We start from the raw sequence: 12,295 nt of genomic DNA, 5'->3' as shown, positions 1-12,295 counted from the left end.
TTCTGGTCTCTACAACATCATCCGAAATAAATAGCCAGCCTTCGAATCAGCCAGGCAATTCTGACAGTCAGTGCGGCGCTCCCTCAGTGCTGACCCTCTGACACATGGTGCCCCAGCTGCTGTTAGCTGCAGTGCTGTCCCTGGGTTACTGGCACCCACTAAAGCAATGAACTTACCGGGAGTGAGGTGTGCAGATGGCAATGTTTACTCGTGCAGTCTCTGAGAAATGTTCACTTTCTAACACTGTCCCCACCGCCCCCCCCCAACCCACACACACTGCCCTACCCCTCCCTGTCACACACACATAGCCAGCCTGCCTCAGACACACAAGCACAGTCACACGTTCTCTCAAATCAGATGGACTGGGTCCATGAGCAATGGCTGACAAGATATACAATCACTGGCAATTTTATATATTTTTAAAACAAAGTGTTAGGGAAAAAAAAGACATTTTAAAAGACAAATCTAAAATCCTGTACACATTAACCCATCCCCACCCTCCCCACCTCTTCAGACATTTCCCAATGATATCTCGAGACAGTCTTTGGTGCAATAAATTAAAAAAAAGACAAGCTAATTGTCACTATGCTCTGAAATTAATGCTTTCTCACGTCTCTCCTATTGTAATTTGAAACTCCATCTCTCCCAGAGTCTTTTTCTCAGATACAATCACAAACCGTGTGTGTGGAATAGAGACCAGAGATGGCTGGGTGCCATTAATACTGAACACTACATTGTTATTCTAAGTCTTCCCCACTTTTCCCCCACACCTCAAACTAGGAAGGAAGGGGGAAAACAGAGAATGTGACACTCAGCAGTCTCCAGACAAGTCAAGATGTGTCACACCAGGAACTCCCCGATCTCTCACGTGTACACCACATTGATTCTTCCAAAGGAACCAGAAATCAGTGTAATGTGCGGGAAGAGGAATATATGCCACAGAGAGGTTCACAGAAAAGAAAGGCCATAGAAAGACTGAGGGGAAACAGAGACCAGGGAGCAAGGGACAAACAGAAGGGCAAGGTGGAATGAGGGACAGAGAGAATGCGCAGACTCTGGCTGGCTGATTACTCAGGAAGGGAGAGGGAGGCGAAAGGATCCCAGAAGCTCGTCTTTCTTTCTTTACCACGTTAATCAGGTCACCTCACATCAGTATTTACAAAACTAACAATGGAATCAGAAAATGGGGGCAGAGTGTTAAAGCGCAGGATCGTGGACAAGGTGGAGTGAGCTGGAGCCTGAGGGAAGACGGGGGGTGGGGGAAGAGAGAGAGAGAAATATTGGGGGTGAAGTGAGTGAGGGAGACGCAAAAGGAAACTGCTCCTGGAGACATTGAGATCAGAACTCCACCATTACCTCAAGCTCATAAAAAAACAAAACAGCCCTTTGAAGCTCTGGCACAGACTATTAAATAAATAAAACAATTTTACAATTACAGTTGAGCTCAGATTAGAAAGTTGCAATGAAATACTCAGGGATCCACCCCGCTCCCACCCCTGACCCATGCAGCACTTGATCAACGTTATGGCTTTTATTAATTTCCGTCTGTATATAATATATAGATTTTTCCTTCCTGTCTGTGTCAAGTTATCATCAGGACGTGGCTGCGGAGCTTTGTGGTGGGCAGAAGCCCATCATGGGCGTGCTGTCTGGCTCGGGCCTGTAGCGATGCTGGTTCGGAGGCCTCGGTGGGCTCTCAGTGTCAGGGCCCTGTGGCACTGCAGGAGGGTAAAGGCCGTGCCCAGGTAAGGCGGTCCTAGTCCGAAGGTGCAAGCCTGAAGGTCCTCGCTGGGTGGAGTCCGGACTCTGGGGAGAGAGGAGGAGGAAGGCGGCGTGAGCTGAAGAGGCAGCCTCAGGTGCCAGGGTCGGGGAGCCAGGCAGCAGCTGGCGATGGTGTTGGTGGTGGTGATGGTAATGGCGCTGCTGTAGTGGCATTGGCACTCTGGCAGTCCCGTGGCGGTACAGGTGGTGCTCCTCGTTACCTTGGAGGTGCTGCTGCTGCTGCTGTGGTGGTGGTGGTAGCCCAGTGACGGGGTGAGGGGGCAGTGCTGGGTACAGGTTGCTGCTGCTGCTGCTGACTGGAGCGTGGCCACTGTTCCACAGCCACAGTGGATGGTGCACGGAAGGTGGCCGTGGAACCTGCAAACACAAAAACCAGCAACGTCAGAACTCACAAACCCCCGTCCACCGACACAGAGCCAGGCCCCCAGCCCCAGGCAGCTTGGAATCACTGCCCTCAGCTCAGGACCAGAGTGTCTGCTCCCTGATCACTGTCCACTCATCCCCGGTTACAGTCATCGAGTCCTACAGCACGGAGACAGGCCGGTCCAGGCCAGCGTAAACAACCAGCAATGCCAACCCCATTTCCCTGCACTTGGTCCATCTCCTTCCAGGTCTAAAAGGGTGGTGCTGGAAAAGCAGAACAGGTCAAGCAGCTTCTGAGGAGCAGGACAGTCAACATTTCGGGTATTCCTGATGAAGGGCTTATGCTTGAAATGTCAACCTTCCTGCTCCTCGGAAGCTGCCTGACCTGCTGTGCTTTTCCAGCAACACCCTTTTAGACATTGACACTCGAACATCTGCAGTCCTCACTTTCTCCCCTATCCTTCTAATCCTTTGCTATCCATGGATTTGTCCAAATGGCTTTTAAATGTTGTTAATGAACCCACCTCATTCCATATGTGTCCCACCCTGTGTGTACAAACCATTACCCTCAGGTTCCCTTTTATTCTTTCCCCTCTAACCTTAAACGGACACCTTCTAGTCCTTGAATTCCCAACCCTGGGAAAAAGACTGAGTGTATTCACCCTGTCACACTATTCACACACCAATAAAAACATTATTGAGGAGAATACGGAGATACAGGCTATTAGACTAGACACGTTAAAGGTGCATAAGGAGGAGCTGGTAGCAATTCTGCAAAGTGTGAAAATAGATAACTCCCCTGGGCCAAATGGGATTTATCCTCGGATTCTCTGGGAAGCCTGGGAGGAGATTACTGAGCCTTTGGCTTTGATCTTTATGTCATCATTGTCCACAAGAATAGTGCCAGCAGACTGGAGGATAGCAAATGTTGTTCCCTTGTTCAAGAAGGGGAGTAGAGACAACCCTGGTAATTATAGATCTGTGAGTCTTACTTCAGTTGTGGGTAAAGTGTTGGAAATGGTTGTAAGAGATAGGATTTATAATCATCTAAAAGGAATCATTTGATAAGAGATAGTCAGCACAGTTTTGTGAAGGGTAGGTCATGCCTCACAAACCTTACTGAGTTCTTTGAGAAAGTGACCAAACAGGTGGATGGGGGTAGTGGTTGATGTGGTGTATATGGATTTCAGGAAGGTGTTTGATAAGGTTCCCCACGGTAGGCTATTGCAGTAAATACGGAGGCCTGGGATTGAGGGGGATTTCGTGGTTTGGGTCAGAGATTGGTGAGCTGAAAGAAGACAGAGGGTGGTGGTTGATGGGAAATGTTCATCCTAGAGTTCAGTTATTAGTGGGGTACTGCCAGGATCTGTTTGGGGGCCACTGCTGTTTGTCATTTTTATAAATGAACTGGATGAGGGCGTAGAAGGATGGGTTAGTAAATTTGTGGAAGACATTAAGGTCGGTGGGGTTGTGGATAGTGCTGAAGGATGTTGTAGGTTACAGTGGGACATAGAAAAGCTGCAGAGCTGGGCTGAGAGATGGCAAATGAGAGGTTTCCAAATGTAGAAAAGTGTGAGGTGACCCACTTTGGAAGGAGTAACAGGAATGCAGAGTACTCAGCTAATGGTAAGATTCTTAGTAGTATAGATGGGCAGAAAGATCTCGGTGTCCATGTACATAGACCCCTGAAAGTTGCCACCCAGATTGATAGGGTTGTTAGGAAGACGTACGGTGTGTTAGCTTTTATTGGGAGAGGGATTGAGTTTCGGAGCCATGAGATCATGCTGTAGCTGTACAAAACTCTGGTGCAGTCGCACTTGGAGTATTGTGTACAGTTCTGGTCACCGCGTTATAGGAAGGATGTGGAAGCTTTGGAAAAGGTGCAGAGGAGATTTACCGGGATGTTGCCTGGTCAGGAGGGAAGCTCTTATGAGGAAAGGCTGAGGAACTTGAGGCTGTTCTCATTAGAGAGAAGGTGGTAGAGAGGTGACATACAGGATCATCAGAGGGTTAGATCGGGTGGGCAGGAGAGCCTTTTTCCTCAGATGGTGATGGTTAGCACGAGGGGCATAGCTTTAAATTGAGGGATGATAGATATAGGACAGATATCAGAGGTAGTTTCTTTACTCAGAGTAGTAGGGGCATAGAACGCACTGTCTGTAACAGTAGTAAACTCGCCAACTTTTAAGGGCATTGAAATGATCATTGGATAGGCACATGGATGATAATGGAACAGTGTAGATTAGATGGTCTTCAGATTGGTTTCACAGGTCGGTGCAACATTGAGGGCCGAAGGGCCTAGACTGCGCTGTAATGTTCTATGTTCTAACCATACCTCTCAAGATCTTATACACTTCTGTAAGATCCCCCCTCAGTACCCGATGTTCTAAAGAAAGAAGTCCAAGTTAGTCCAACCTCTCCCTATAACTCAGACTCTTGAGTCCTGACAACATCATTGTAAATCTCTTCTGCACTCTTTCCAGTTTAATAACATCCTTCCTATCGCAAAGTGACAAAATGGAACAGAGACAGACAGAGAGAGGTGGGAAATCAGTCAGGGATCCTGCTCTTGATCACTGTCCAGTGATCCCTGGGTGTGAGTGAGAGAGAGAGAGAGAGAGAGAGAGAGAGAGAGAGAGAGGTGGGGGGGAAATCAGCCAGGGATCCTGCTCCTGATCACTGCCCAGTGATCCCTGGGTTAGAGAGAGAGGGGGGAAATCAGCCAGGGATCCTGCTCCTGATCACTGCCCAGTGATCCCTGGGTTAGAGAGAGAGAAGGGGGGGAAAAATCAGCCAGGGTTCCTGCTCCTGATCACTGCCCAGTGACCCCTGGGTTAGAGAGAGGGGGTATCCTGTATTTAACGTATGAGCATTGTCCAACGAGGGGTGTAATGGCTTGTCTCCTGGAATGGACGGAATATAGTGATTCAGCCCTCCTGCCTGATCCCCTATTCAATCAGATCAAGGTTGAACTGCAAGTGGTCCTGTTTTGGAATCTCCTCTCCTTCTAGAGGATAGAAAGTTTCTCAACTCCTCTGAATACTGCTAGAGATCTCAATGAGGTCATCATTTCACCTCAAGGGAAAAGCAGCAAGCAGGGTCAGTCTGTAAGTGCTAACTGCACTGGGTATGGAAAACGGCTGCCTGGCACCTGGCCCATAGCCAGCAGTGTACACCACAGACAATCGTGTGCTTGCAGGTTTGTGTGCCTGAATCTGACTGTGTGTGTGTGTGCACGCCTGCCCAACGGGCTGCAATGGAGGCACAGACACTGGAGGAAGGCAGGGAGCTGACTCTGTCACGAGTGCCCTCTCAGCCCATGCACTCTGACCTGCTTGCTGTCCAATTTCACAGTATCAAATCGGTCTTAAAAGGTGTGTGTGGCAGACACTTGGGGTAGCCACTGGTCCCGTTCTGGAGCTGAACGCCAGGAACTGCAAAAACCTTCATCTACACACTGAGGATGTTGTCTGATATTCGAGGAAGATCGGGAGGGGAGGGATGAGGCTCATTGCCCTGTTTGTGGTTAGTCCCAGTGGATAGTGCATGTGTATTCCCACGGTGCGGGGCTTACTGCCATACCTCACTGGAACTGAGAGCATGCAGACTGGGTTGAAAGACTGAATGGAAAGCATTGCTTTCGAATGTTCCCATCTCAGCCGCAGAGACACTCCAAACCCTCTCTCCCCAAACACTGAGGGATGCAGCAATTCAAACACAGCCGCAGGAAGTTGGCCATCATGGACAGCACACCATCACCATTGGCACACTGGGCACAGGGAGTTAGCCACTTCCCACAGCATGAAGAGGAGGAGGAGACAAATTTAACACACACACACACACACACACACACACACACGAAGGCAGAAAGGTCAAGATCAGAGGGAAGGGGGGAGAGAGAGAAGGCAATCAAACAAGCAGGAACTAACACACACATCTACATCCAGGTAGAGAGACACGCACAAACACACGTACATCTAGAAAGACACATATACGTACATCTAGATATAGACACGCACAAACATGAAAATCTAGACAGAGAGACAGACAGACAGACACACATTAAACACAAGTAAGAAAGACACGCACATCGTGAGGGAGACAGACACACACTAAGACAGAGACACTAATTAACGTAAGTTGATTCGCATAAACATATATATAAGCAGACACACAGAATGAAGACAAACACAATTCAGAATCAGTGCATTTACACTCAAGATGAAAAGAAGATAGATGTTCACTGGGATCCAGGACCCTGAAAAGACGGTCTCCAATACTTTGTCTCTTCAAAATGTTCAACTCAAGAAAGATCTCTGTGCATTGTCTCTGCTTCCATTCGGAGTCACATCTGAAAGATAGCACCTGTGGGAAGGTAGGGAGAGTGGGAGGGAGGGAGAGTGGGAGGGCAGAAACTTGTGGAAGATGAGAATTGTTTGTCACAGGCTTCTCTGTTCTGCTCTGCTTCTGGCTCCAAGGGCACGTTGGAAACTGCTGGCAAGTCTTCACTGTGGCAGATATGCTGTGTGGCACTGAAGGCCGGGGATTGGTAAAGGGACCAGCTTGGCAATGGCCCAACAGCCACCCACTCAACCCCCACCATGCACTGCTCGAAGGCTACATGATTGAGCCGAGAGGTTCGGAGATTCCGTACCTGTGGACTGTGCATTTCATAGTCTGTTTGAGCTTCGGTGCCATTGCAGTAGCGGCTGGTGTACCGTTGATTCGGGTTGTCACTTGAAGACCCACTGGAACCACCTGAGAGTAGGAACGGTGAATGGTTAGCAGAGGAGATGCCCAGGAGCAGGTACACGTGGGGAGCACAAGGGAGAGACAGGAGACAATAAAACAGTAAAACTGAGCACACACAGACAGCACAAATATACGGCACATCCAGCCAACAATGGCACCACAAAAAAAGCTGGAAGTGAAAGAAAATGTACAAGTGGCTGGGGAGGAAAACCGTAATCCACTGTCACGTCACTGTCGATCAACAATCCCAAAGGGAAACCGGTAACTCAATCAAAACTCAGCATTCAACTAAACAATAGGGGACCAGTGCAGTGTGACAACTATACAACCAAAACACACAAGACGTAACACACCCAAACCACCGGACTACATCCCAGTGTTATACAGTGACAGACCTGTCCCCACCAGTACTGTACCCCAGTGTTATACAGTGACAGACCTGTCCCCCACCAGTACTGTACCCCAGTGTTATACAGTGACAGCCCTGTCCCCACCAGAATTGTTCCACTATGTTGTACAGGGTCAGACCAGCCCCCTCCAGTACCATACCCTCGTGTTATACAAAGACAGTGCGGACCCCAGCAGTATTGTACCCCAGTGTTTTACTGGGATAGACGTGTCCCCAGCAGTACTGTCCCACTGTGTGACCACCAGACCTGTCCCTGCCAGTACTGAAACCCAGTGTTTTACTGGGATAGACGTGTCCCCAGCAGTACTGTCCCACTGTGTGACCACCAGACCTGTCCCTGCCAGTACTGAAACCCAGTATTTTACTGGAATAGACCTGTCCCCAGCAGGACTGTACCCCAGTGTTATACCAGGGACAGACCTGTCCCCCACCAGAATGGTACACCAGTGTTGTACAGTGACAGTCCTGTCCCCACCAGTAATGCACCCCAGTGTTATACCAGGGACAGACCTGTCCCCACCAGTACTGTACCCCAGTGTTATACCAGGGACAGACCTGTCCTCGCCAGTACTGTACCCCAGTATTATACAGTGACAGACCTGTCCCCACCAGTACTGTACCCCAGTGCTATACAGGGACAGACCTGTCCCCACCAGTACTGTACCCCAGAGTTATACAGCGACAGCCCTGTCCCCACCAGAATTGTTCCACTATGTTGTACAGGGTCAGACCAGCCCCCTCCAGTACCATACCCTCGTGTTATACAAAGACAGTGCGGACCCCAGCAGTATTGTACCCCAGTGTTTTCCTGGGATAGACGTGTCCCCAGCAGTACTGTCCCACTGTGTTACCACCAGACCTGTCCCTGCCAGTATTGTACCCCTGTATTTTACTGGAATAGACATGTCCCCAGCAGTACTGTACCCCAGTGTTATACTATGACAGACCTGTCCCCCACCAGAATGGTACACCAGTGTTGTACAGTGACAGTCCTGTCCCCACCAGTAATGCACCCCAGTGTTATACCAGGGACAGACCTGTCCTCGCCAGTACTGTACCCCAGTGTTATACAGTGACAGACCTGTCCCCACCAGGACTGGACCCCAGTGTAAAACAGGGACAGACCTGTGCCTACCAGTACTGTACCCCAGTGTTATACAGTGACAGATCTGTCCCCACCAGTACTGTACCCCAGTGTTATACAGTGACAGACCTGTCCCCACCAGAACTGTTCCACTACGTTATACTGACAGACCTGTTCTGTACCCCAGTCGTATACAGTGACACACCTGTCCCCACCAGTACTGTACCCAAGTGTTATACAGGGTCAGACCTGTCCCCACCCATACTGTACCCCGGTGTTATACAGTGCCAGACCAGTCCCCCACCAGTCCTGTACCCCAGTGTTATACAGGGACACACCGGTCCCCACCAGTACTGTACCCCAGTGTTATACAGGGACAGACCTGTCCCACCAGTATTGTAGCCCACTGTTATATAGCGACAGGCCTGTCCCCACCAGTCCTGTACCCCAGTGTTATACAGGGACAGACCTGTTCCCACTAGTTAAAAGGTAAAAACAATGACTGCAGATGCTGGAAACCAGATTCTGGATCAGTGGTGCTGGAAGAGCGCAGCAGTTCAGGCAGCATTCAACGAGCAGCGAAATCGACGTTTCGGGCAAAAGCCCTTCCTGATGAAGGGTTTTTGCCCGAAACTTAAACTTCACTGCTCGTTGGATGCTGCCTGAACTGCTGTGCTCTTCCAGCACCACTGATCCAGAATCTGTCCCCACTAGTACTGTACCCCAGTGTTATACAGGGACAGACCTGTCCCCACCAGCATTGTACCCCAGTGTTACACAGTGATAGACCTGTCCCCACCAGTACTGAACCCCAGTGTTACACAGTGACAGACCTGTCCCCACCAGTACTGTACCCCAGTGTTATACAGTGACAGACCTGTCCCCACCAGTACTGTACCCCAGTGTTACACAGTGACAGACCTGTCCCCACCAGTACTGTACCCCAGTGTTATACAGTGACAGACCTGTCCCCACCAGTACTGTACCCCAGTGTTATACAGTGACAGACCTGTCCCCATCAGTACTGTACCCCAGTGTTATACAGTGACAGACCTGTCCCCACCAGTACTGTACCCCAGTGTTATACAGTGACAGACCTGTCCCCACCAGTACTGTACCCCAGTGTTATACAGTGACAGACGTGTCCCCACCAGTACTGTATCGCAGTGTTATACAGTGACAGACCTGTCCCCATCAGTACTGTACCCCAGTGTTATACAGTGACAGACCCGTCCCCACCAGTACTGTATCCCAGTGTTATACAGTGACAGGCCTGTCCCCAACAGTACTGTACCCCAGTGTTATACAGCGACAGACCTGTCCCCACCAGTACTGTATCCCAGTGATATATTGCGACAGACCTGTCCAAACCAGTACTGTACTGCAGTGTAAAACGGTGACAGAACTATCCCCACCTGCACTGCACCCAGTGATATACAGTGACAGGTACCTATCCACACCAGAACTGTACCCAAGTGTTCTATAGGGACAGACCTGTCCCCACCAGTACTGTTCAACTGTGTTATACAGGGACAGACCTGTCCCCACCAGTATTGTACCCCAGTGTTATACAGGGACAGACCTGTCCCCACCAGTTCTGTACCCCAGTGTTATACAGGGACAGACCTGTCCCCACCATTACTGTACCCCAGTGTTAGACAGTGACAGACCTGCCCCGACCAGTACTGTATCCCAGTGTTATACAGTGTCAGACCTGTCCCTCCCACCCGTACTGAACCCCAGTGCTATACAGCAACAGCCCTGTCCACACTAGTACTGTTCCACTGTGTTATAGTGACAGACCTGCCCCCCATCAGTACTGTAACCCAGTCGCATACAGTGACAGACCTGTCCCCACCAGTACTGTTCACTAGTGCTACACAGCGACAGCTCTGTCGCTACCTGTACTGTTCCACTGTGTTGTACAGCGACAGACCTGTCCCCACCAGTACTGTACCCCAGTGTTATACAGGGACAGACCTGTCCCCACCAGTACTGTATCCCAGTGTTATACAGTGACAGACCTGAACCCACCATTACTGTATCCCAATGCTATACAGCGACAGCCCTGTCCGCACCAGAATTGTTCCATTACGTTGTACAGGATCAGACCTGCCCCCTCCAGGACCGTACCCTAGTGTTATACAAAGACGATCTTGTCCCCACCAGCACTGTACCCCAGTGTTTTACTGGGATAGATGTGTTCCCAGCACAACTGTCCCACTGTGTTACCACCAATACGGTACCCCAGTGTTATACAGTGACAGACCTATCCGACCAGTACTGTATCCCAGTGTTATACAGTGATAGTCCTGTCCCCACCAGTACTGTACCCCAGTGTTATACAGTGACAGTCCTGTCCCCACCAGTACTGTACCCCAGTGTTATACAGACACAGACCCGTCCCCACCAGTACTGTATCACAGTGCTACACAGGGACAGACCTGTCCCCACCAGTACTGTACCCCAGTGTTATACAGACACAGACCCGTCCCCACCAGTACTGTACCCCAGTGTTATACAGACACAGACCCGTCCCCACCAGTACTGTATCCCAGTGCTACACAGACACAGACCTGTCCGCACCAGTTCTGTACCCCGGTGTTATACAGTGACAGACCTGTCCCCACCAGTACTGTACCCCAGTGTTATACAGTGACAGACCTGTCCCCACCAGTACTATACCCGTGTTACAGTGACAGGCCTGTCCCCTCCAGGTTTGTACCCCAGTGTTATACAGGGACAGACCTGTCCCCACCAGTACTGTACCCCAGTGCTATACAGCGACAGCCCTGTCCGCACCAGTACTGTTCCACTGTGTTATAGTGACAGACCTGTCCCCACCAGTACTGCACCCGTGTTACAGTGACAGGCCTGTCCCCACCAGTATTCATCAAAGAAACATCAAAGCAGCGCTTCACACGAGGCTCCAACAGCACTGATGATGTTCCCTAGCCAGGGAACGAAACGTTTGCAGCAAAAACTTCCAGCTCAGCGAGCAGAACCACAACAACAGACCTGTCCCCACCAGTACTGTACCCCAGTGCTACACAGACACAGACCTGTCCCCACCAGTACTGTATCACAGTGCTACACAGGGACAGACCTGTCCCCACCAGTACTCTACCCCAGTGATATACAGTGACAGACCTGTCCCCACCAGTACTGTACCCCAGTGCTTTACAGCAACAGCCCTGTCTGCACCAGTACAGTTCCACTGTATCATACAGTGACAGCCCTGTCCCCAACAGTACCGCTCCACTGTGTTGTACAGCGACAGATCACACCGCTCTCCCCACCAGTACTGTACCCCAGTGTTAGACAGTGACAGACCTGTCCCAACCAGTACTGTACCCCAGAGGTAGACAGTGACAGACCTGTCCCTCCTACCCGTACTGAACCCCAGTGCTATACAGCGACAGCCCTGTCCACACTACTACTGTTCCACTGTGTTATAGTGACAGACCTGCCCCCATCAGTACTGTAATCCAGTCGCATACAGCGACAGACCTGTCCCCACCAGTACTGTACCCCAGTGTTGTACAGTGACAGACCTGTCGCTACCTGTACTGTACCCCAGAGTTATACAGTGACAGACCTGTCCCCACCAGTACTGTACCCCAGTGTTTTACAGGGACAGACCTATCCCCACCAGTACTGTATCCCAGTGCAATACAGCAACAGGCCTGTCCGCACTAGTACTGTTCCACTTTGTTGTAGTGACAGACCTGTCCCCACCAGTACTATATCCCAGTGTTATACAGTGACAGACCTGTCCCCACCAGTACTATATCCCAGTGTTATACAGTGACAGACCTGTCCCCACCAGTACTGTACCCCAGTGCTATACAGTGACAGGCCTGTCCCCACCAGAATTGTTCCACTATGTTGTACAGGGTCAGACC

At 50.3% G+C, this 12,295-nt stretch overlaps 1 protein-coding gene across 4 annotated transcripts in view; it reads right to left on the bottom strand.

Annotated features, from left to right (window-relative positions):
* Nucleotides 1-296: 296 nt before the first annotated feature.
* Nucleotides 297-12,295, bottom strand: part of LOC132808788 (dual specificity tyrosine-phosphorylation-regulated kinase 1A-like) — an 84,279-nt gene continuing 72,280 nt past the window's right edge. For 3 of the 4 annotated variants that reach the window (XM_060822240.1, XM_060822239.1, XM_060822238.1), the window contains exons 10-11: nt 6,800-6,903; nt 297-2,139 (exon numbers count right to left, since the gene is read on the bottom strand). In XM_060822240.1, the coding sequence (XP_060678223.1) occupies nt 1,594-2,139; nt 6,800-6,903 (650 nt within the window). In that variant the 3' untranslated portion in view covers nt 297-1,593. The remainder of the gene's footprint in view (nt 2,140-6,799; nt 6,904-12,295) is intronic. The other variant, XM_060822241.1, reaches the window with a different exon arrangement.

Source organism: Hemiscyllium ocellatum (assembly GCF_020745735.1).
Source record: "Hemiscyllium ocellatum isolate sHemOce1 chromosome 38 unlocalized genomic scaffold, sHemOce1.pat.X.cur. SUPER_38_unloc_7, whole genome shotgun sequence".
In the NCBI taxonomy this organism is placed as follows: domain Eukaryota; kingdom Metazoa; phylum Chordata; class Chondrichthyes; order Orectolobiformes; family Hemiscylliidae; genus Hemiscyllium; species Hemiscyllium ocellatum.
This window is presented reverse-complemented; position numbering and strand designations above follow the sequence as displayed.